This window comes from Curcuma longa, chromosome 8, assembly GCF_044706935.1.
Source record: "Curcuma longa cultivar G26 ecotype Majalengka, Jawa Barat chromosome 8, ITB_CL_G26_1.1, whole genome shotgun sequence".
NCBI classification, from domain to species: Eukaryota; Viridiplantae; Streptophyta; class Magnoliopsida; order Zingiberales; family Zingiberaceae; genus Curcuma; species Curcuma longa.
In genome coordinates this window covers 7,568,702-7,592,095 of record NC_133868.1, presented here as the reverse complement: position 1 = coordinate 7,592,095, position 23,394 = coordinate 7,568,702, and the positions used below count along the sequence as shown (strand labels likewise).

At 40.6% G+C, this 23,394-nt stretch overlaps 2 protein-coding genes across 3 annotated transcripts; both read left to right on the top strand.

Annotated features, from left to right (window-relative positions):
* Positions 1–2,752: 2,752 nt before the first annotated feature.
* Positions 2,753–14,884, top strand: LOC141832987 (protein SPIRRIG-like). 2 transcript variants are annotated; one of them, XM_074720358.1, is made up of 10 exons: positions 2,753–3,090; positions 3,243–3,930; positions 4,022–4,124; positions 4,201–5,300; positions 5,380–7,027; positions 7,164–10,172; positions 11,156–11,464; positions 11,554–11,860; positions 11,995–12,141; positions 13,155–14,884. In XM_074720358.1, the coding sequence occupies exons 2-10, from the start codon at positions 3,291–3,293 to the stop codon at positions 14,325–14,327; spliced, it is 8,436 nt and encodes a 2,811-aa protein (XP_074576459.1). In that variant the 5' UTR covers positions 2,753–3,090; positions 3,243–3,290; the 3' UTR covers positions 14,328–14,884. The 2 variants fall into 2 exon arrangements, with proteins under 2 accessions (XP_074576459.1, XP_074576461.1); XM_074720360.1 differs by lacking the exon at positions 2,753–3,090 and having other exon boundaries at positions 3,858–3,930; positions 4,012–4,124.
* A 2,804-nt stretch (positions 14,885–17,688) lies between these two features.
* Positions 17,689–21,785, top strand: LOC141833455 (inactive protein kinase SELMODRAFT_444075-like). The gene is made up of 8 exons (XM_074720905.1): positions 17,689–17,839; positions 17,908–18,035; positions 18,268–18,395; positions 19,367–20,490; positions 20,558–20,718; positions 20,797–20,873; positions 20,988–21,315; positions 21,407–21,785. Exons 1-8 carry the CDS (start codon positions 17,692–17,694, stop codon positions 21,602–21,604), a joined length of 2,292 nt encoding a protein of 763 aa, XP_074577006.1. The 5' UTR covers positions 17,689–17,691; the 3' UTR covers positions 21,605–21,785.
* Positions 21,786–23,394: the final 1,609 nt, after the last annotated feature.

Here is a 23,394-nt window from a genome sequence, read left to right as displayed (position 1 = left end):
CTTCCACCCAACTTTTCATTCCTCTAATGCACCGAGCCCTCTGGCTCACTCCCCGTGCTTTTTTCTCACTCCACTAATGCACTCTTCCATTAAGCTCTTGCCCCTCTGATGCACCAAACCCAACGACTACTTTATTTCTCGTGTATCCTTTTCATATACTTGTGTCTTCTAGTCTTAGTACTTCTATCTCTGATATTCCATGTCCTTCGGTGTCGTGGGTGTCAAATATCATCCTTCTCCATATTGCAACAGTTCCAGAGTCATCGGGTGTTCTTATGTGTTCTCTTAAATTACTGCACACTTAAACACAGATTAGATAACAAAACAAGATTTAACTTAAATCCTTTTGCACAAACATCAAAATGTTGGTGCAATCAACATTTAGAGTTTTGATAGTTTGGTTTGAACAATATGTTTAAGGGAATTAAGCAAGTCAAAATTGACTTGAAGCATGGAAGTGAGTGAAAAGTCCAAGTAGGATCAGATACTTGGCAGTTGATGAAAAATCCTAAGGGAGTGAATCTTATGTGGTGAAAAGTCTTAGAAAAGTAAACTCCAAACAAATAAAAAATTTTAAGGGAGTGAACCTTAGGTGGTGAGAAATCTTGAAGGATTGAACTCCAAGCAAGGAAAAAAAACTCTAGTGGAGTGAAACCTAGGTAGTCTAAGTCCTAGTTAAAAACCAAGCAATGGGAGTTCTAGCGGGGCAAGGTAGTGGAAATCATGGTTAGAAACTAGGCAATGAAAGTCTTAGCTGGGATAAGTAAAGGAAGACCTTGTTGGGAACTAAGTTAAGTCCAAGAAGATCAACTAGGAGTTGAACACTTGGCAAAATAAACCTAATAGGTTAGATAAATCAAGTATTAGGCTTTTGCATAGTTTTGCTTGTTGTTTGCTTGTTTGTTTTATAAGAAATAACAGCTTGACAAAGGCTCAGGCTGGACCAGTTGAGAACTAATCCGGGCAATCGGACCCTTGGTCTGATCGAGGAAAGGTAGTCTAGTAGATTGAAAGGGTCCTATCAACCGAAAGTTGATGTGATCGAGTTTGCACGAGTCGACTCTCGAATAAATTTTTGATCTCCAAGCGATCGGAGGGTATTCCAGTCGACCAGAAGATCAAGACGTAGCTCAAAGGGGATTGAGTTTGTAGTCGAATTAGCTAAGATCGAATCAATCGGAGGAGCATCCAGTTAATCGAAAAAGTGTCAATCAAGTTCTATAAAAAGGGAGTCTAGGCAGCCTCTTCTAACATCAACTACAAGTAATCTCTTCATTCTCAGTGTTAGAAAACGTGTTCAAGTCTTGCTCGTGTGGTCTGAAAAGTGCCAAGAGGAGTGTCATAACACTCAGGTTTCTAGTTCACGAGTTTTTGTTTTCATAAAAAGGTATTCAGAAAGGAGGAAAAACTAGTGGACTTATGGTTGAGTGTATAGGTTGAGTAGGGACCCCGGGGGAGGGGGTGCTGCCGAACCAAGTTAAATTTTGTGTCTCTTTCCTATATTATTTGCTTTTATTTGCTGTGCCACTAATGACTCTAATAGAAAATAAAAGAAAGATGAAAAGACATTATCGCTATTCACCTCCCCCCTCTAGTATCAAAAGGATCCTATAAATTGATATCAGAACAAAAGGCTCTTGATTGGACTAATCACCAAAGAAGCAAGCTAAATGATTGAGTTCATAATTTTCTCTTTCCTTTTCTATTTTTTTGCAAATAATCTGTGCAGAAAAAGGATGGAGTATTAAGGAAAACTAGGCTGATGCATCTACAAACCACCATCATACGAGATGGAGGAGTTCGAACTTTGGAGGTAAACGATGGAGAGATGTGTTTTCTCAAATTCAACAGTTTCTAAACTCAAATTGTTTCTCTCTGTAATGGACCAGCTCAGTAATTTTTAGACAGTTAATTTGTCTTATGCTTTTATCTTTTATTTGCAGAGGCTGGTTCCACTAGGCTCAGGGAAGATATTCACAATGCACATGGTTATCAATTTCTTGTTCAGTTTGCTTTGACTCTATCTAGCTTGAGGAAGGATCAGGTTGTTCGTCCAGTCAATTCAAACTTTCTACATCAAGCATCCTCCTCCCAATTGGATGGTTCTGATAGTTCATCACTTCTGGAAAGCCAAAGAGATACTTTACCATCCCAACTTTCTCCAGCATTGACAAGGCTTCTTGATGTTCTTGTAAATTTAGCACAAACAGGTCAAACAGAACCTACTAGTGCAAAATCTTCAAAATATTCTCATAGTAGGAGTGCAAGCAATAGAAGCTATACACCTTTTGATAAGCAAAATGATGAGGAAAAAGCTAATGCTAAGGTTAAAGATCTTGAAGCAATTCAGATGCTTCAAGATATTTTTCTGAAGGCTGACAATGTTGAACTGCAGGCAGAGGTGTTAAATAGATTGTTTAAAATATTTTCATGTCATCTTGACAATTATATGCTCTGTCAACAACTGCGGACATTGCCTCTCTTCATTCTTAATATGGCAAGTTTCCCTGCATCATTACAGGAGATCGTTCTTAAAATATTGGAATATGCTGTCACTGTTGTAAACTGCACTCCTGAACAAGAATTGCTTTCACTTTGCTGCTTATTGCAGCAGCCAATTACATCTAGTTTGAAACATACTATACTAGCCTTCTTTGTCAAACTCCTGTCATTTGATCAGAAGTATAAGAAGGTTCTCAGGGAGGTTGGTGTTTTGGAGGTTCTGCTAGATGATCTAAAGAAAAATAGGTATTTTCCTGGTCAGAGCAGCAAAACAGTATTTCTAGTGGCTTAGAGACCACGTCAAATACTGCAAGCTTCAAGAGACACATTGACAACAATGATATTATTCTTACTTCACCAAAACCAGTAGGTTCTGCATCAGGAAAATATTCTGTATTTGAAGATGAAGGTTCAATATCTGTAGCATGGGATTGCCTTTTTTCTTTGTTGAGGAGAGCTGAATCCAACCAACAAGTCTTCCGAGCTTCCAATGGGGTCAACATCATTTTACCATTCCTGATATCTGATCATCATCGAGCTGGTGTTCTTCGTCTTTTATCTTGTTTGATCATTGAAGATGCTCTTCAGGTATATTTAGTATCTGGTTCTCCTTAAAAGGATGAATGTTTCCACTTGGGACTCACTTAATGCTATTCCTCAATTTTTTATCTTTATAGGTTTGGAATATTAACCAAATTGATTCTTTCATCTCATTAGTTGAATTTTATTTATCTTACCAGGATCATCCAGAAGAGCTAGGTGCACTAATTGAGATTCTCAAGAGTGATATGATAACAAGTGTTTCTGGATCTCAATACAAACTTCAAAATGATGCAAAATGTGATATGTTAGGTTCACTTTGGCGTATCCTTGGAGCAAATAATGCAGCACAACGAGTATTTGGAGATGCCACTGGATTTTCATTATTATTGACCACATTACATAACTTTCAGAGCAGTGAGCTTCCAGATGTTCAATCTTCCATGAATACTTTTAGTTTTCTAATGCGAGCCATCACTGCTGGTGTATCAAATAACCCTGTAAATAGATTGAGACTCCATGCAATTATGCTATCCCAGACCATTTATGATCTAGTATGTGAGTCTGGTTTACTTTGCGTGGAATGCGAGAATCAAGTTATCCAGTTGATGTTTGAGCTTGCTCTTGAGACTATTCTCCCACCAACTCCTGTCCCTGGGGGAAATTCTTTTTCCTTCAATACATCAGAGGATGATACAAATTCATTTTTGACCACCTCTCTTGGCATATCTAGGATTGAGGGAGAGCGGATATATAATGCTAGTGCAATAGCTGTTCTGATACGTTCTTTGTTACTCTTTACTCCAAAAGTGCAGTTGGATATTCTGAAGTTTATCGATAAGCTTGCTTGTGCTGGTCCATTCAATCAGGAAAATTTGACTTCAGTTGGTAAGGAAACAATATAGCATATTTTTTTGTGTGTTTGTGTGTTATGCACAATTTGTGAATTAATCTTACTTTTGGTTGGAGAATTACCTAGGATGCATTGCTCTCTTGCTGGAGACAATTAGCCCATGTCTTGACGGTTCTTCTCCATTGCTTACTCATGCTTTGCGAATTGTGGAAGTCCTGGGGGCATTCAGGTTTATTCACTGAAGCAGAACTTATTATCTAATTACTCATTTCTTATTAGATATTAATATATTGTTTTCGCAATAGGCTATCTTCTTCTGAGCTTCGAATTCTTGTTAGATATATTCTTCTATTGAAGATGAAAAGTTCTGGTCATCTTCTTGTTGATATGATGGAGAAATTACTTCAAATGGAAGACATTAGGTCTGAGGGTGTTTCTTTAGCACCTTTTGTGGAGATGGACATGAGCAAAGTAGGTCATGCATCCATCCAGGTGTCTTTAGGAGAAAGAACATGGCCACCGGCTGCTGGATATACTTTTGTCTGTTGGTTCCAGTACCGAGAATTGTTTAAAAATCTCATGAAAGAATCAGAGCAAGGATCCAAAACTGGATCTAGCAAAAGAAATGCTTCTGTTGGACAGGTGTTGCGCATATTTTCTGTTGGAGCAGTGAATGATGGAAACACATTATATGCAGAACTCTACCTTCATGATAATGGTGTTTTAACTCTAGCTACAAGCAGCTCTTGCTCTCTATCTTTTTCTGGCATAGAAATGGAAGAAGGAAAGTGGTATCACCTTGCAATTGTTCACAGCAAACCTAATGCATTAGCTGGACTCTTTCAAGCTAGTGTGGCATATGTCTACGTTAATGGAAAGCTGATACATACAGGAAAGCTTGGCTACTCACTGTCTCCTGTTGGTAAATCTTTGCAAGTTACTCTTGGCACACCAGCAGCTCGTGCAAAAATTAGTGAATTTTCATGGAGGCTTCGTTGTTGTTATCTTTTTGAGGAGGTGCTTACGTCAGGCAGCATTTTTTTCATGTATATTCTTGGTCGGGGATACAGGGGATTGTTCCAGGATACAAGTTTACTAAGATTCGTTCCAGACCAGGCTTGTGGTGGGGGGTGCATGGCCATCTTAGATTCTTTGGAAGCTGAATTGCCAGTTACTTCCAATTCACAGCGACTTGATAATTCTGTAAAACTGGGGATATATAATTCTGACCGCAGTGGGATTGTTTGGGATTTGGAAAGACTGACAAATTTTTCTCTACAGCTGTCTGGCAAGAAGCTCATCTTTGCTTTTGATGGAACATCCTCAGAAACATTTAGAGCTTCTGGAACATTGTCCTTGCTCAACCTTGTGGACCCAACATCTGCTGCTGCTTCTCCTATTGGTGGTACATAGCCTATAAATGATACTTTATCTTTCAATGCAATCTCGCATAATATTCTTAGGCAATATTGTTTGTTTGGCAGGTATACCACGCTATGGTCGTCTTTCTGGAGATGTCTATATCTGCAACCATTTTGTGATTGGAGATAGTGTACGTGTTGTTGGTGGAATCCCTGTTGTGCTCACCCTTGTTGAAGCTGCCGAAACTAAGAATATGCTACACATGGCGCTAGAGTTACTTGGATGTTCACTTCATCAAAATCCGCAGAATGTCAAGGATATGCAAGCTTTGAGAGGATATCATTTGCTAGCACTTTTTCTGCAACACAAAATGTCATTGTTTGATATGCATTCTCTTGATATATTCTTTCGAATTGCTGCCTGTGAAGCCTCCTTTTCTGAACCACAAAAGCTTCGAGCAAACAGAACTGTAGTTTACCATGCTGGAACCTTACCAGAAGCTAATATTGATGAGCTTTCTTTGCCTAAATTTTCTGATGATTTTTCTTCAGTTGGATCACACGGAGATATGGATGATTTCTATGTACAAAAAGATTCATTTAGTCTTCTTTCTGAACTCGAAAATACTGACTTGTCCGAGGCAAACTCAAACTGTATCGTTCTTTCAAATGCCGATATGGTTGAGCATGTCCTTTTAGACTGGACATTGTGGGTGGAAGCCCCAGTTCCAATTCAAATTGCAGTTCTTGGATTTCTAGAACGCATGGTATCGATGCACTGGTATAGAAACCATAACCTTACTATCTTACGCCAGATTAATTTGGTTCGGCATTTGTTAGTTACTCTCCAACGTGGAGATGTGGAGGTTATTGTTCTAGAAAAGCTGGTAGTATTGCTTGGTGTCATTCTGGAGGATGGATTTTTAGCTTCTGAATTAGAATTAGTCGTCAGATTTGTTATTATGACCTTTGATCCTCCTGAACTGACACCAAGGAGTCATATTATTCGAGAAGGTATGGGAAAGCATGTTATCGTGAGGAATATGTTACTGGAGATGCTTATTGATTTGCAAGTTACTATTGGCGCTGAAGAGTTGCTTGAGCATTGGCATAAGAGTGTCTCATCTAAGTTGATTGCATTTTTTCTTGATGAAGCTGTACATCCAACCACTATGAGATGGATCATGACTCTTCTTGGAGTTTGTCTCACTTCTCCTACATTTGCTCTCAAATTCCGAACAAGTGGGGGTTACCAAGGATTGTCACGTGTTCTTCCAAGCTTTCATGACTCCCCTGAAATATACTATATCCTCTTCTGTTTAATATTTGGTAAGGATGTCTATCCCAGAGTGCCTGAAGTCCGCATGCTTGACTTCTTTGCCCTTTTGCCAAATGATGGAAACTATGGCGAGTTGAAATTTGTTGAGCTGTTAGAAACAGTAATTTCTATGGCAAAAGCTACATTTGATAGATTGAGTATGCAGTCAATGCTTGCCCATCAAGAGGGTAAACTGTCACTTCTTAGTGGTAGCTTAGTTGCAGAGCTTGTAGATGCAACAACAGATACATCAGGTGACCTACAAGGTGAAGCTCTATTGCACAAGACTTACGCAGCACGGTTAATGGGCGGGGAGGCTGGGGCACCTATTGCTGCTACTTCAATTTTGCGTTTCATGGTTGATTTGGCAAAAACATGCCCACCATTCTCTTCTTTGTGCCGGCGTACAGAGTTTCTTGAAAGCTGTGTTGACCTGTACTTTTCTTGTGTAAGGTTTGTTGCATGATTCTCTACTTTGTAAAGTACATATCACTTCTGGTTTTAATTCCATCACAAATAATATTAGACATATAATATATACATCTGTCTATCATTTTTCTTGTGTTTTGACCATTATACTATTATGCAGGGCTGATTGTGCGTTAAAAATGGCCAAGGATCTTACAGCCGCTGCAGCAAAGGTGAAAAATAATGTTAATGTTGATGATGATGATGACTCTGAAAATTCGTTCTCTAGCTTGCCTCTGGAGAATGATCAATCTGTGAAAACTTCCATGAGTGCCGGAAGCTATCCTCAAGAGCACAAAAGTACTAGCTCAGGCTATATAGGCGGGTCTCCTAATCATCCTTTGGTTGATATTGATCTTAAGAAATCTCTCAGTGAAGGAGGTGGGCAAGCTGTCCAATGTCCTGAAGCACAACTTTTTAGTGATATGCCTGTTGCTTATAATGCTACCGAGCTAAAGCATCTTGATTCCAATGGGAGTCAAGTTCCCAATCAACAAACAGATTCACTTAGTACCTCCTCTGTCAATGTGCCTAGTTCTCCTTCCCTTTCAGACAATTCAAACACAAAATCCGGAGCAACACCCACTGCTTCTCCTGTTCTTGCTTTGACATCCTGGCTTGGCAGCACAAGCAGTACCAGTGACTCAAAAGTGAAATTAACTGCGACTTCATCCATGAGAACATCTTTTTCATTGAATGAGGAATCCTCTCCTGATTTACATGAATCATCTGCTGCAAGCATGTTCTTTCCCATAAACCCAAAGCTATTACTTGAAATTGATGATTCCGGCTATGGAGGTGGTCCTTGTTCTGCAGGGGCTACTGCTGTCTTAGATTTCATTGCAGAAATTCTTGCTGATATTGTCTCAGAACAACTGAAAGCAACCCAACTTGTGGAAAATATTTTAGAGTCTACTCCACTTTATGTGGATGTTGAGTCTACTTTAGTTTTTCAAGGATTGTGTTTAAGTAGATTGATGAACTTCCTTGAACGGCGTCTCCTGCGTGATGATGAAGATGAACAGAAGCTTGATAAGAATCGTTGGACAGTAAACCTAGATTCTCTTTGTTGGATGACCATAGATCGAGTGTATATGGGATCTTTTCCAGAACCAATTGGTGTATTTAGAATCCTGGAATTTCTATTGTCCATGTTGCAGCTTGCTAATAAGGATGGACGTGTGGAAGAGGCTGCACCTGGAAAAGGAATCTTATCCATTGCTAGGGGAACTAAGCAACTTGAGGCATATGTTCATGCCATTCTGAAAAACACGAATCGTATTATAATGTATTGCTTTTTACCTACATTTTTAAATTCCATTGGTGAAGGTAATCTTCTTTCAGTTTTGAATTTTCAATCTGAGGGGCCCAAGGGGTTATCCTTCGATGGAATTCAAGATGACTCTACTGTTGATATATGCACTATTTTGCAGCTGTTAATTGCTAACAAGCGGCTGATTCTCTGCCCAAGCAATCTTGATACTGATCTAATCTGTTGCCTTTGCGTAAATTTAATTGCTCTTCTTAATGACAAGAGATCGACTGTTAGAAATCAGGCTGTTGACATTATCAAATATTTACTGTTGCATCATCGTCCTGCAGTTGAAGACTTTCTTGTGTCAAAGGCAAACCAACGACCAACTTTGGATGCTTTGCATGGTGGTTTTGATAAATTATTGTCAGGAAACTCCTCTGCATTTTTTGACTGGTTTCTGAATTCTCAGCAAACTGTCAATAAAGTCTTGGAGCAATGTTCATCCATCATGTGGATGCAATATGTTGCTGGAACAGCCAAGTTTCCTGGTGTGAGAATTAAAGGTATGGAAGTTCGCCGTAAGCGGGAGATGGGTAGAAAAGCACGGGATGCTTCAAAGATAAATTTAAAACACTGGGAACAAATATATGAGCGAAGGTTTGTTCTTGAATCTGGTCGAGATTTAATGTCAACAGAACTAAGAGCTATTCGTCAGGATAAATATGGTTGGGTTCTACATGCTGAAAGTGAGTGGCAAACCCATCTTCAGCAACTTGTTCATGAAAGAGGGATTTTTCCTGTACGGCATGTATCTGTGGAGCCTGAATGGCAACTATGTCCTATTGAAGGTCCATATAGGATGCGAAAAAAACTTGAACGTTCTAGACTAAAAATTGATACAATCCAGAACATCCTTGCCTGGGATTTTGAGCTGGAAAAGCCAGATCCAGGAAATGAAAAGCATGAAATTGCTGCAGATACATCTGGATCTGAGTCAGACTCATACTTTAATCTGTTATCAGATGGTGATCAGGTGAAAACCTGTGATGATGCCGATCATGATGAAATTTTAGTAACAGATGATGGTTCCAAAATTGAAAGCTTGGCATCTGCACAGATTGGGTGGAATGATGACCGTTCCAATGTGCGGGAACCAAGTATTCAATCGGCCACAGAATTTGGTGGCAAGTCAAGTTCCTTCTCTGCTTCTATGACATATGGCAAAAGATCTGAACTAGGATCCCCCAGGCAATCATCTTCATTTAAGGTTGATGAGATGAGAACCTCCGAAGATAAGCAAGAGAAGGAACAGCTAGATAATGGTGAATATCTTGTCAGGCCTTTCCTTGAACCTTCAGAAAAGATACGATTCAGTTATAATTGTGAACGGGTTATTGGCCTTGACAAGCATGATGGTATATTTCTTATAGGGGACTTTTGCTTATACGTCATAGAGAACTTCTATATTGATGATTCAGGATGCATTTGTGAAAAAGCAAGTGAGGATGATCTTTCAGTGATTGATCAAGCATTAGGTGTAAAAAAGGACACTTCAGTTAGCAGTGACTTTCAGGAAAAATCTCCTTTAACATGGGACACTCCAGCAAAGACATTGGCTGGTGGAAGAGCATGGGCGTACAATGGAGGTGCTTGGGGAAAGGAAAAGATTTGCAGCACTAGAAACTTGTCACATCCATGGCACATGTGGAAGTTTGATAGTATTTATGAACTCCTGAAAAGAGATTACCAGCTCCGTCCTGTTGCTATTGAGGTATTTAGCATGGATGGCTGTAATGATCTTCTGGTTTTCCACAAAAAGGAGAGAGAAGAAGTCTTCAAAAACTTACTCGCAATGAACCTTCCACGGAATAGCATGTATATTTCACTCCATTTGTTCTGCCTTCTTACAAGTTATTCTTACCATATACACCATTTAGTAAACTATTTCTATATCCTTTTTACTGGTATTCTTGTTACTCTAAATCATAATTTATACTGTAGTCATTTACTAGGAATAGTGTTCTATGTTATGGTGAAAAATGTTAACTCATGCTGTGAGATAGCACCTTCCATCATTTATTCAGAATTTGTTTCAAAGTTATAGGAAAAAGCCATTATCATTTGCATTTTTTGTTTCCAACAGATCAACTTTTTTGGTGCACGGAGAAAATTAGGAGCTTTTCCATTCTTTGTAATTTCTGAGTTATGCTAGAATTTCTTTCTTCTTCATTGTTATAGGTGCTTTTGATCTTGTGAATCTCTGTTTGTTCTTTCCTGTCGCATTGTTAACATCAGATCTAGAACTTTTTCGGAAGAGGAAATTTATGGATGTCACATTAGAATTAACTTTTAATTGTTTCAGTGGAACATTAAGATCGGTTATTGTAGGGATTGTCATACCTTTGTTTACTAGGTACAATAACAATTTCTTGATAGATGAGAAAGAGTAACAAAAGTCTTTCCTTTTCCCAGGCAGTGAGATTGTTGTGCGGAAATCCCTGCAACTTTGTGCACTCTAAATAGATATTCAACTAGTCAATTTCTTTTGCACTTGTAGGTAGTTTTGCAGATATTATGTTTTATTTCTCTCTTCTTGTTTGCCTTTACTTGATCACCTTTTTTTTCCTTTTTTGAGCGTGCTAATTTTTCCTTAATTGGTGTTGTTTTTATCTTGCTTATGTGGTTATGACTTGTGAGTTATTATTTTTGTTCTTCTGTATGAGTCTGATGCAAGTGGAGTTTTTGAAAAAGTGGTATATATTTTTCTTCAACCAATCATATGATTTTCTTCTGTATCTCACTTTATAGCTCCATTAGCTTTGAAAGAGTAAGATGCTCATATGCTATAGTACTGACAGGTTGGACTCAACAATATCTGGGTCATCAAAGAAAGAAGGCAATGAGGGAAGCCGGCTTTTTAAGATCATGGCCAAGTCCTTCTCAAAAAGATGGCAAAGTGGAGAGATCAGCAATTTTCAGTACCTAATGCACCTTAACACTCTTGCAGGACGTGGGTACAGTGACCTTACCCAATATCCTGTTTTCCCATGGATTCTTGCAGATTATGAAAGTAAAACTCTGGATTTGAAGAACCCTCAGACATTCCGTAGACTTGATAAGCCAATGGGATGCCAAACTGCAGAAGGAGTGGAAGAGTTCAGGAAACGGTTTGCCTGCTTTCCTCTCATATATTTAGTCTGCCTAGAAATCTCTCAAGATTCTCATTTTCTGTCTTATTTTCTTCTGTATGTTTCAGTTATGAAAGCTGGGATGATCCTGATGTTCCCAAGTTTCATTATGGTTCTCATTATTCCAGTGCCGGAATTGTACTGTTCTATCTCGTTAGGCTACCACCATTCAGCACAGAAAATCAGAAGCTACAAGGAGGGCAGTTTGATCACGCAGACCGTTTGTTCAATAGTGTCAGGGACACATGGTCTAGTGCGGCTGGAAAAAGCAATACATCAGATGTGAAGGAACTAATCCCAGAATTCTTTTATATGCCTGAGTTTCTTGAGAATCGTTTTAACCTTGACCTAGGAGAAAAACAGTCAGGTGAAAAGGTATTATGTTTAGTCTAATAGTATCTAGATATTTCCTATTTTTGATATGTTTATCTGCACATATTTACATGATTTTGGAGAAACTTTCTGTTTGGACCCATGCTTTATGAGGCTGACATTTGGCTCTTTTTCAGGTTGGTGATGTTGTTCTACCCCCTTGGGCCGAAGGCAGTCCCAGAGAGTTCATAAGGAAGCACCGTGAAGCCTTGGAGTCAGATTATGTTTCTGAAAATCTGCACCACTGGATAGACCTTATATTTGGATATAAGCAGAGAGGGAAGGTAAGTATCTGTGTTAAACTGTAGCTCCTTTGTTATTGTCAATTAAGATCCTATCTAAGCCTTGATTCTTACATGTTGATTATCTTGCAAAAAAATACATGTGTGAAAAAACCTTTCCCCTAATAGGTATAATGGTTCTTACATAGCTGACCTGGTGGCCAACGAAACACACACACACACCTATATTTACACTAATATCATCTGGAAGCCTATTATCCGTTGCGGCTCATGATTGCCTTACTAAAAGCAAATGTCTTAACCCCAAAATAGGTTTGAGATCTCAGTTTCATGGCTGTTGTCGTACTTGTACCTATTCTTAGTCATCTAATGCTTTATTTGCTCTTTTCTTTTTTTTTCACTTGATCTGATATGTACTGAACATTCTTAATTGCATCCATAATGAGATTCATCCTGTTTTAGATTCTTTGATCCACAACTAGTTTTCTTGTTTTGATGTAAGAACTTATAGCTTAATATACTTTGTAAACATAAAATGCAAGATGCTGGCTGACTGTTATGCATTTTTTTTTATTTGGTAGACTTATGGCAGTGAGTCTGTGATCTATAAAATAACAATCACACCCCATCTCTCAAGTTCCTGATGCTGATACTTTTTGCTGATTTGAATATGATTTAACTTAGAGAAATAATCATTGATATTGATTTCACATATAAGTCATGGTCGCTTCAATATCTTCAGAATTTGTTAGTTCTTATTTTCTAGGCTTTACATTACAATTTTTTGTGAGTTCTTATTCAGTAGAGAACTAGTCAAAGTAACTGACATTTCTTCCATGAATGTCATGGTCATTAATCAGTGTACAGATAATTTTCAAACTTATCACTTGTCTCCATGATCAAATATGAACATTATAGTTTTTTTGTTTCTCTTATTTACGACATGGAAACGGCCCTCTTAAATATTCATGAATGAAACTAAGCTACTATTAGAAAGGAGCTATTTTCTTGTTTGATGAATTGGTATAGTGTTTAATGATGTTAAACTTTTACAGGCAGCCGAAGAAGCTACTAATGTTTTCTATCACTACACGTACGAAGGAAATGTAGATATAGATGCTGTTACAGATCCTACTATGAAGGCCTCAATTTTAGCCCAGATAAATCACTTCGGTCAGACACCTAAACTGTTATTCCAGAAGCCTCATCCGAAAAGGCGAACTGACAGGAAAATTCCCCCTCATCCTCTTCGGTACAGTTCGAATCTTGTTCCCCAGAAAATCCGACGGTCGTCTTCTTTCATATCACAGATTGTGACATTCAATGAGAAGGTTCTTGTTGCTAGGGCAAATAGCATACTTAAACCTATTACTTATAACAAGTACATATCATGGGGCTTTCCTGATAGAAGTTTGCGGATACTTAGCTATGACCAGGATAAACTTTTCTCTACTCATGAAAATCTTCATGGTGGAAGCCAGATTCAATGCGCTGGAGTCAGTCATGACGGTCAGTTTCTTGTGACTGGAGCTGATGATGGTGTTGTTGCAGTTTGGAGATTTGACAAGGATAACCGATTGAGTAATGGGAGGGCACTTTGTGCTCATACTGGAAAGATAACATGCATCCATGTCAGCCAGTCATACTCTCTTATTGTGACTGGTTCTGATGATTGTAGTGTAATTTTGTGGGATTTAACTAACCTAGTCTTTGTGAAGCAGCTTCCACTGTTCCCTGCACCGGTATCAGCTGTCCATGTAAATGAGCTCACTGGAATTGTGCTGACCGCTGCTGGTATTCTTCTTGCAGTTTGGAGTGTAAATGGAGATTGCCTTGCTGTGGTCAACACCTCACAGCTCCCTTCAGATCTTATTTTGTCAGCCACAAGTGTTACGCATTCTGATTGGCATGACACAAATTGGTACGTGACTGGTCACCAGAGTGGAGCTGTGAAGGTTTGGCACATGGTGCATTATTCCACAGACGAAGCCAACATGGGGAGCAAGTCACCAAAATCTGTCACTGCTACAGGAGGTTTGGCTTTATGTGGGAAGCCACCCGAATACAATTTGATTTTGCACAAAGTGCTCAAGTCCCATAAGCATCCAGTGACTGCACTTCATGTCACAAGTGATCTAAAACAGATGCTGAGCGGGGATTCAAGCGGACACTTACTATCATGGACCATTCTAGAAGATAGTTTGAAAGCTTCTGGAGGCTTAGGATGATGGTAGTTGAGTCAATCTTCTAAGGTTTGAAGAAAGCTCGTGTTCATGAATCTGCGACCTAGTTTTGATCACTAGCTGACCACTCTTTGGGTAGGGCGGCCATCGTCTCGACTACACTGATTCTGAAAGAAGAGCCTCTTTTGCCATCACAGAACAGCATGCCAATAGTTTTAAACAAAGTTTCTGGGCGACGATGATACTGGCGTCAAGAAAACTGAGCTTACAGATAGCAGGGCCTTAGCCAACATTTTTTGGTCAAGACATTGCATCCCTACTGCAGTCTGATCCCCATGTGCCGTATGCTATTGCTTTATACCTGTTGTGGTGTAAATAGGCGATAGCCGGTCCATGTGTCGTTGTATAGGACATGAATAGAATGTTTTTGGAGGTGTAATAGGTTTATGGGGAGTTTGTAAGTGTAAGGGGTTTTATATACGTTAATTATTGACATTATTTTTGCAGAGGGTGTAATTTCCCACCCATTTTCCAGCTCGATGTTTAATGTAGAATGTTCGCTGTAAAGTGCAATCTCTATTCTCTGGAGTGTACCAATGTTATAGATGCTAATTTTAATTTTATTACAAATTTCCTTCCAGTGTTGTTTTTTTTTTTAAAAAAAAAAAGAAAACTGATCGTCCACAATGGTTTTCTAAACGATATATGCAATCATTTTTTTTTCTTTTAAAAAAATCATATTATCATTTTAAAACAGTATAATTATTATGAACAATTGCTTTTAAAATAATATATAATTCATTGATCCTTTATCAACGAATTTCTATGAGTTTGAGCTTTACTTGATAGTAGAAAAAATTCATCCTAGAAATTTTATGAATTTTGTATCCCCATTTGGTCGCAACGGTAAGGTTGCTGCCATGTGATCTAGAGGTTACGAGTTCAAATCCTGGAAACAGCCTTTTGCTAAAGGCAAGGTAAGGCTGTGTACAATGGATTCTTTCCCCGGACCCCGCATGACGGGAGTTTCATGCACCGGGCTGCCTTTTTTTTTTTATTTGGTCGCTGTACTCGCGACCTTTTGCTTTGAAGATAAAGGATTTTATTAATGAACGCTGTCGTATGCTCTCTTAATATATATGAATTAATACATTGTGTAGGGTCACTAAGATTAAGATTGAAAATTTTGATCAAAATTTTTAATTTAGTTTTTTTTTCTTAAAAAAGAAAAAAGAATTCACTTAGGTAAACGAAAAAGATTTGAACATTTAATTTTAGATACTTTTAATTAAAAAAGCGTATAAATTGGTTATATATTTAATGATTTTTAAAATAAGTTGTGGCTATTATAATAATATTAAAATAAAAATATTTTCGATATATAAATATAATAGATATTTATTATTATTATTATTCAAAAAAAAATCTTTTACCATGATTATTTGTGTGAACTCAACGCATAATTTTTGCCCATAATTATTTGTGCGAACCAACTTGTATATTCTGCTGTTTTCCGTCACTTGAGTATCCGCTGGGTTATGCCCTACAGATTCAAATTTCAAAGACCGTGACGGCGCCATTGTCACTCAACTCACCTCGCCATCCTCTCCCATTCGCTAACTGCTCGATGCCACTCTTTCGAAGTTTGGACACTCGCCTCCTCTCCCCTTTGGACCACGCCTCGACTCAATTAAACTAATTTTTGACCTTTTCCTCCTGTTTCCCAGATCCTTTTAGTGTGCTACTACTGTCAAAAAAGTCTGGCATAAATCATAAATTGATTTGTGAGCCAATTATTTTAGGAACGCAGAACACTACTACGAGCTTGTCGTCTTAAATATAAAAAAAAAAAAAAATCCTACCTTGCTTCGCGCTGCCGGTTCTCGAGCCAGGTTATGAATTAGCAGACGAGATTAAGACCCATGCCCTCCTCGTTCACTGCGCCGACATGTTTCTTAAATTTATAATGAAAGGCTGCTTAGTGCTTACTTACATGGTTCATGGTGGACAACTTCCGGTCTTGAATTTTGTGGCCTTCCCTTCCCCTCCACCTCCACCTCCACCTCCACCTCCAGCCTACTTAATTACCTACACTCCACGCGACTATTATTCGAACATTAGGTACTCATGATATCTTATATGCTTCTCGCTTTGTCGATTCCACGTCCTTCGTTACCTTGCAGGTCCTGGAATGGCAGCAGATCTTTGGCACATAAGAGCAGAAATCTAAGCGAACATGGGGCTGGAACACATGCACAGAATTCAATTGTCCGCAGTCAGTCTCGCATTGATTAGTTGCACAGTAAATATTGGACCTACTCTACTCAGCTCTCAATCTCGACCGAGGAAAACTGCGCCCACTGCACGGAGGAATTGACTCATGGGATGGGTGGGATGGACCATTTTTTGGTAGCCCCAGACGCCTGACCTCCGTGCACACTCATGATTTAAACCGGGCATCAGAACTCGAGGATCGATTTCTGCATGGAGTCATCGTTCTGACCGGTCTAGTCTGATTTGGAAAAAAAAATATGTGCCTCCTGGGCATCAAGATGTGTTTTAAGCATTCTTCTTGCTTGCGTCCTCTGTGTTAAGTATCATGTATTTGTCCCTTCTGATCCATGCTATTCCTTGTTCCATTGATTGCATGGCCCGGTTTGGATGCTCCCCTTAGACCATCTCCAACGGGTGCCCTTTTACACCAAAATGGTGTAAAAGTGGCACCATTTCTCTCTAATGGATACACTAAAATGGTGTTCAAAATGGTGTCCATGAACAGTGCAGCACCATTTTGGTGCAAATGGTGCTACACTGTTCACTTGCACCAAAATGGTGCAAGTGTAATATTAATTAATTAATATAAAAATATTTTTAAATGCTAAAAATATTATAAATATTAATGCATTAAGTAGAATAAATTAATGTATTAAATATCACATGCACGAAAATATATTTAAATATTATAAATTAATATTATTTAATTTAATTGAATTAATTTTGTAAATTTTATATATTATAAATTTATATTAGTTATTAATAATATGTAAAATTAATATATATCTTGAAATTAATATATATTATAAGATGGAAAAATAGAATATTCTAAGGGATATTCTTTTTAGTATAGGAAATAGTGTCTCTTGGAGTTGAAAAAAAATTTGATGGTGAAATGACACCAAATTGATGTTAAAAAGTATCAAAATGAATTTTATGGTTGGAGATGGTCTTAGTCCTCACTCTATATTAACTGCTGCCCTCTGCGTGCGCCTAGCGACACCAGCAGCGGAATGGAAACCTCATAAGTGCGCTCGCAACGGCGACCTGATTGCAGCGGAAGGGACTTAATCGGGAAGGAGGAGGCGAAACCGGGCGGAAGATAAAGCAAACGGTGTGGAAGAAGGGGGCTGGCATGTCGTCGCCGGAGAACGTTGTGGTGGTGGCGGTGAGGGCGGAGAGGGAGATCTCCAAGACAGCGCTCGCTTGGGCCCTAACCCATGTCGTCCGCCCCGGTGACGTCGTCACGCTGCTAGCAGTCCTCGCTGATCGCGAAGCCACCGGTGCGCCGCTTTCTTTCCTGTCTCCTTCTGCGTTTGCCTCGTTTTGTTGATGTTTCCTGGGATTTCAGGTTGGCGACGGAGGTTGCCGTGGAGCTTCCCTCGAATTGGCGGTGACCACCGCAACCGTAGTCGAGAGCGGTGTCTGATCTCCGCCTCGTGCTCCCAAATGGCACTGCAAATCGATGGCCGCAACGAGGTATATAATAAATCTCATACCAAAAGTTGATTTTTCCCCCCGCTATTATCTTTCAAATTAAGCACCCTTATCCTTCTATTAGCGACCCAAAGCCGGTGCCTGACGAGCAGCCATGTCCTTGTCACCTTGTGATTCTTTTCCAGCTTTCCTTCTTGTCGATCGATCACTTTTTGTACCTGTCAATTGTTCTCTCGAATGCGGCTATGACATGAGACCTAACTCATTTGCGCAGATAAATGTAAGGATAAAGGTAGTGGGATCGGATACCACCGCGTCGACCTCTTCGTCCTCTTCCTCCGGCGGCGGCGTAGTGGTTGCGGAATCAAAGCGAGTTGCTGCCAACTGGGTCGTACTCGACAGGTAATACCCGAAGCCTTGTTATGCTACACTGATTTTATTTACGCCTATCAACTGTTCGCTGATTCGCCTCCTTCCTCCATGTGCTGCTGCCATGATTTATCTTCTCCCTAACGTGCATTGACTGAAAACCACTGAACAGTCAGTTTAGACAACTTATAATAATCTGATCTTAATCTTACATAGTCGTAGTTTTCAGTTTTTTTCTTCTCTTTCTTACTGAACAACCAGACAAAGTAACATGATCGGTCCGTAGCTATAGCTTACTCTTTGATACAGATGGCTTCTTTGAAGAATCACAAAATAAAACTAGCTAGCTAAGCCAATGGATATTTGAGTTCTTGGTTCAAATAATCATTCAAATCTAGAAACCCTGAAGAAAAAAAAAGTCCACATGGGACAACCTTGCCTGGATCAACGAAACTTCCCCATTGCACATGTAGCCAGTCCCTGTCTCTCATCTTATTGAATAGGTTATGTTTTTTGAACATGAAAACCAAAAACAGACAAAAAGAACCTCGAGACGTGTTGAGAAAAGTGCAACTTCATTAATCAGAGAAAAACATCGCCAATGAATTTTAGTTGTAGTCTTCTCAACTAATTAACCTTAATTCATTTTATCTTCCGAAAATATAGGATAAAAAGTGTAACTTACTAAAAATTCAAATCACAAACATACTGTTAGACAAGGATTTTGTATTAATTGCTTAGATGTCAATTATATATCTCACTTTGTGTTAATGGTTGTTCTATCGATCGTAGGATATTTGATACGATTATTGCCTTGATCCATATATATGCGTGTTGTGAGTTTAATATAGGATGCATTTTTTAGAATTCCTGTTGCTTCATTAATCAGGCATGCGGTGCAGCTCCCATCATCTCTTGTGAATTGTCTGCAATCGATTGAAATGTCTTGTAAAATTAATTAATTAATTAATTAGCACATCGCTGTCATTATGGACGCTGCACAGGCAGCTGAAGCAGGAGGGGAAACATTGCATGGAGGAGCTGCGGTGCAACATTGTAGTGATCAAAGGTTCCGGCGCCAAGGTGATGCGGCTCAACCTTGGGGTCATCAACAACAAGCCCCTTCCTCCCTTCTCCTTGTCCTCCTCTCAGATCTCCATCTGCAGCGAGAAGTTCCTCGCCAGCAACTCTCGAGCAGCGCAGGCAAAGACGGCAAACAGCTCTGTGCCGATGGAAGATGTGGCGAAGCATATTGAGTCCAAGAAAGTGCCATTGAGCTCTGATGATTGCACCGCGACGGCGAGGACGACGATGCCTTCTTCAGCCAAGACGAAGTCATCGTTTTTTGTCCGCGAGCGTAACCCTCCGTTCGAGAAGCTCCGCGACAGAGGGTTGACGCAGACGATAGAGGACGTGCGTTCGTACGGCGAGGACACGTCGGAGTCGGATGGTAATGCCGACGGAAGGAATTCTCCATCCTCAGCTCCTGCAACTGCGCACCATCGAGTCTACTGGATTCCTCAATCCAAGTCCAACCACCTGCCGGAGCAGAAAGCCCATAATCGCCTCCTCCCCAGAGCATCTCCTCCCGCTAAAATCAAGCAAGGAGCCAATATAAAGTACGCAGGCTTAGAAACCGTCTCCCTGCTGATGCCGCAGCCAAGTTCCACCACCCCGGACCGCGACAACTCCAGCCCCACCAGCTGCGCACCCTACAGCTCCGACGTCAGGGAGGCCGTCTCCCTGCTCAGCACCTCCCGGTCCATCCCCCCTCCCCTCTGTTCGCTCTGCTGCCACAAGGCCCCCGTATTCGGCAAGCCCCCGCAGCTGTTTTCCTACCGCGAGCTAGAGGCTGCCACCGGTGGCTTCGCCGACGCGACCTTAGTAGCGGAGGGCGCCAGCGGGTGTGTCCACAGCGGCGTGCTGGAGGACGGGCGCGTTGTGGCCGTCAAACAGCTCAAGGGTCGGCCGGCAGAGGAGGAGGAGTTCCGCGAGGAGGTGGAGGTGCTCAGCCGGGCGCAGCACCGTAATGTGGTGAAGCTGGTGGGTTTCTGCGTCGAGGGAGCGTCGAGGAGGGCGCTGGTGTTCGAGTACATCTGCAATGGCTCCCTCGACCGCCATCTCTATGGTATATATCATCATTATTCATGCTTATTTCATCTTCACATGTGAGATTAGATCCTTGTTAATTCTAGGGGAAGTCGAGGCTCCATTGGATTGGCTTGCAAGGGTGAAGATTGCAGTGGGAGTTGCAAAAGGGTTGAGGTATTTGCACGAGGATTGCAGGGTGGGCTTCGTGGTCCATAAAGACATGCGACCCAACAATATTCTACTCACCCATGACTTCGAACCATTGGTAAATTTAATCGAGAAATAAGATTCATGCATTCCACATAATCACCGATATCGATTAAACTACTCGTCTCCTTGTCAGTTGGGGGACTTCAGGCTCACAACATGGCAAAGGGAGACATCTCTGCCGGCGGACACCAACCTCCCTGAAGCTTTTGGGTAAAGACACCAACTACATTCCTCTACCTGTAATTCTAGATTCTCATCACAGTGAACGCTAGCTGGGCTGTCCTTGTAATCAACGTCCAATACCAATTGTTTCTCACTTATCAGCTATCTTGCTCCCGAGTTCATCGAGCACGGGATCGTCAGTGACAAATCCGACGTCTATGCATTCGGAGTGGTGTTACTCGAGCTCATCACTGGCCGAAAAGCCCTGGACACCAACCTACCCAAGGGGCAGCAGTTCCTGGTCGAGTGGGCGAGACCACTCCTCTCGGTTGCATCAGATGATGGTCAGACTATCGCAGTCGACCGCTTCCTCGACGCACATTTGGAGCGAGACCAAGGCCGTTTCTTCATGAAGGAGCTCCGGGCAATGGCACGCGCCGCCTCATTGTGCCTCCGCCGAGAACCGCAGTCCAGGCCGGGCATGTCCAAGGTTTAGTATCAAATTCCGTATAGAGAATCAAAGGCATTGTTTCTCCTACGGTCAGTAACAAATCAAATTGCTCATGGCGTGCAACTTTCAGGTGCTGAGGATTCTAGAGGGAGACAGCGCAATCGATCAAGTTCTGGACGTCAACACCGCGGGCAGCAGAAGTGGGCGCATGGTACGAGCAGTCGCAAGCCATGACACCGCGACAGCAGGCAGCTTGTCCTACAGATTCCCTCAAGAATCTGTCATCAGTGCGCTATGCTCTGAGAGAAACTGGCAGCCCAGTCCATAATTGTCACCATCTTCAACTTGGAGAAGATTGGCTCCATTATTTTTCATGTTTCATGCAACTAACTAACTACTGGTGCCTTCACGATCGACCCAGAAGGTGGTGTATGTCGATGACACAAGCAGAGAAAGTCGAAGAAGATTTAATTTGTATAGCATTCCTGGAGCATATGAAAAGGTGAGATCGGAACAAACTGTTAGTTGCTAAGATTAATTAGCGCAAACTGCTTGTGAGCGTGCATAGAGTGCTTCTGTTTCTAAAGGGAAGGTGATTCATATTAATAAAGTCAATCATGAGATATAAAAAGTTATAACAAGATAGATAAATACAATTGAAAAGCAATAATTAAGATAACAATATTTAATTATCTAGTGACGCACGCAAAGACGATTAACATAAACGATTAATAAACTCAAGTGTATGATAACTGTTACGGGTGTATATATCCGGCCCGGTTAGTCGAATCATACGAGAAGCGTAGGACGCGAGGATGCGGTACTGGGCGTATGGCTCGAGCCCAGCCCTATGAAGCCTCCCGAGTCGAGTCCCCCCTCGGGTTAGATGGAGTGACAGAGCCGCACCCTCTCCAGTGACCGAGCCGAGCCGCACCCTCTCCAGTGACCGAGCCGAACCCTCCTACTTCGTCAGCAGTAGGGGTCCCCAGGACAGATATCTTATCAAGACACGGGTATCGCGGCACGGCCAATCCACTCGGCTCGGATAATGCTCTTATCAGTGCCCGTCAGGTGGCTCGATCCCATTGGGTCCACATATCTTCTTCATTAATCGGCTGGTTCTACTCGGCTCGGACATACATCCTATGTCATTAATATACTCCAATCTCAGAAAAGATCACTCCCCTATCGTACGGTTATGAATGTTCCTCTGACATTCCTGTATGTCATCATAGTAAGTCTTTGGTAAATAGCGAAGTCTACCCCCTTTAATGCTGACTAATGATGAGACGTTATCATGGGTTATGCCCTACTCTCTGACACATTCATAACAACGATGAGACCTTAGCCATATCCTTGATGTGACTCATCTTCATTGAAACATATAAAAGGTCAGTTGGCTAATGAAGGGAGGTATGCAATCACACATTTCCTACTTCCTTTCTCTCAGTTTCCACCTCCTTCCTTCCACTACTGACTTAAGTATCGGAGTGGTCGCGCCAGGATCCTCCTGGCCTTCCCTCTCATTACACTACAAAAATTAACGGAAATAGCGACGGACCAATTCCGTCGCTATTCGGTCGCTAACCGAGGTTAACGACCGATTAGCGACGGAAATCGACCGTCGCGTAAAATTCGGTCGCTGACGTCATCTTAGCGACGGAATTAAAATTCCGTCGCTAAATTTAGCTACGGAATTAGTTTCCGTCGCTAATTAATAGCGACGGAAAATATAATTCCGTCTCTAAATATTAGCGACGGAATTTTAATTCCGTCGCTAATTAGCGACGGATTTATAAATTCCGTCGCTAATTTAAAGAAAAAAAAATTAAAAAAAATCGTTTGTAGCGACGGAATTAAAATTCTGTCGCTAATTTAAAGAAAAAAAAATTTTTAAAAATCATTTTTAGCGACGGAATTTTAATTCCGTCGCTAATTTAAAGAAAAAAATTTTAAAAAAAAATCGTTTGTAGCGACGGAATTAAAATTCCGTCGCTAATTTAAAGGGAAAAAATTAAAAAAAAATCATTTTTAGCGACGGAATTTTAATTCCGTCGTTAATTTAAAGAAAAAAATTTTTAAAAAAAATCGTTTGTAGCGACGAAATTAAAATTCCGT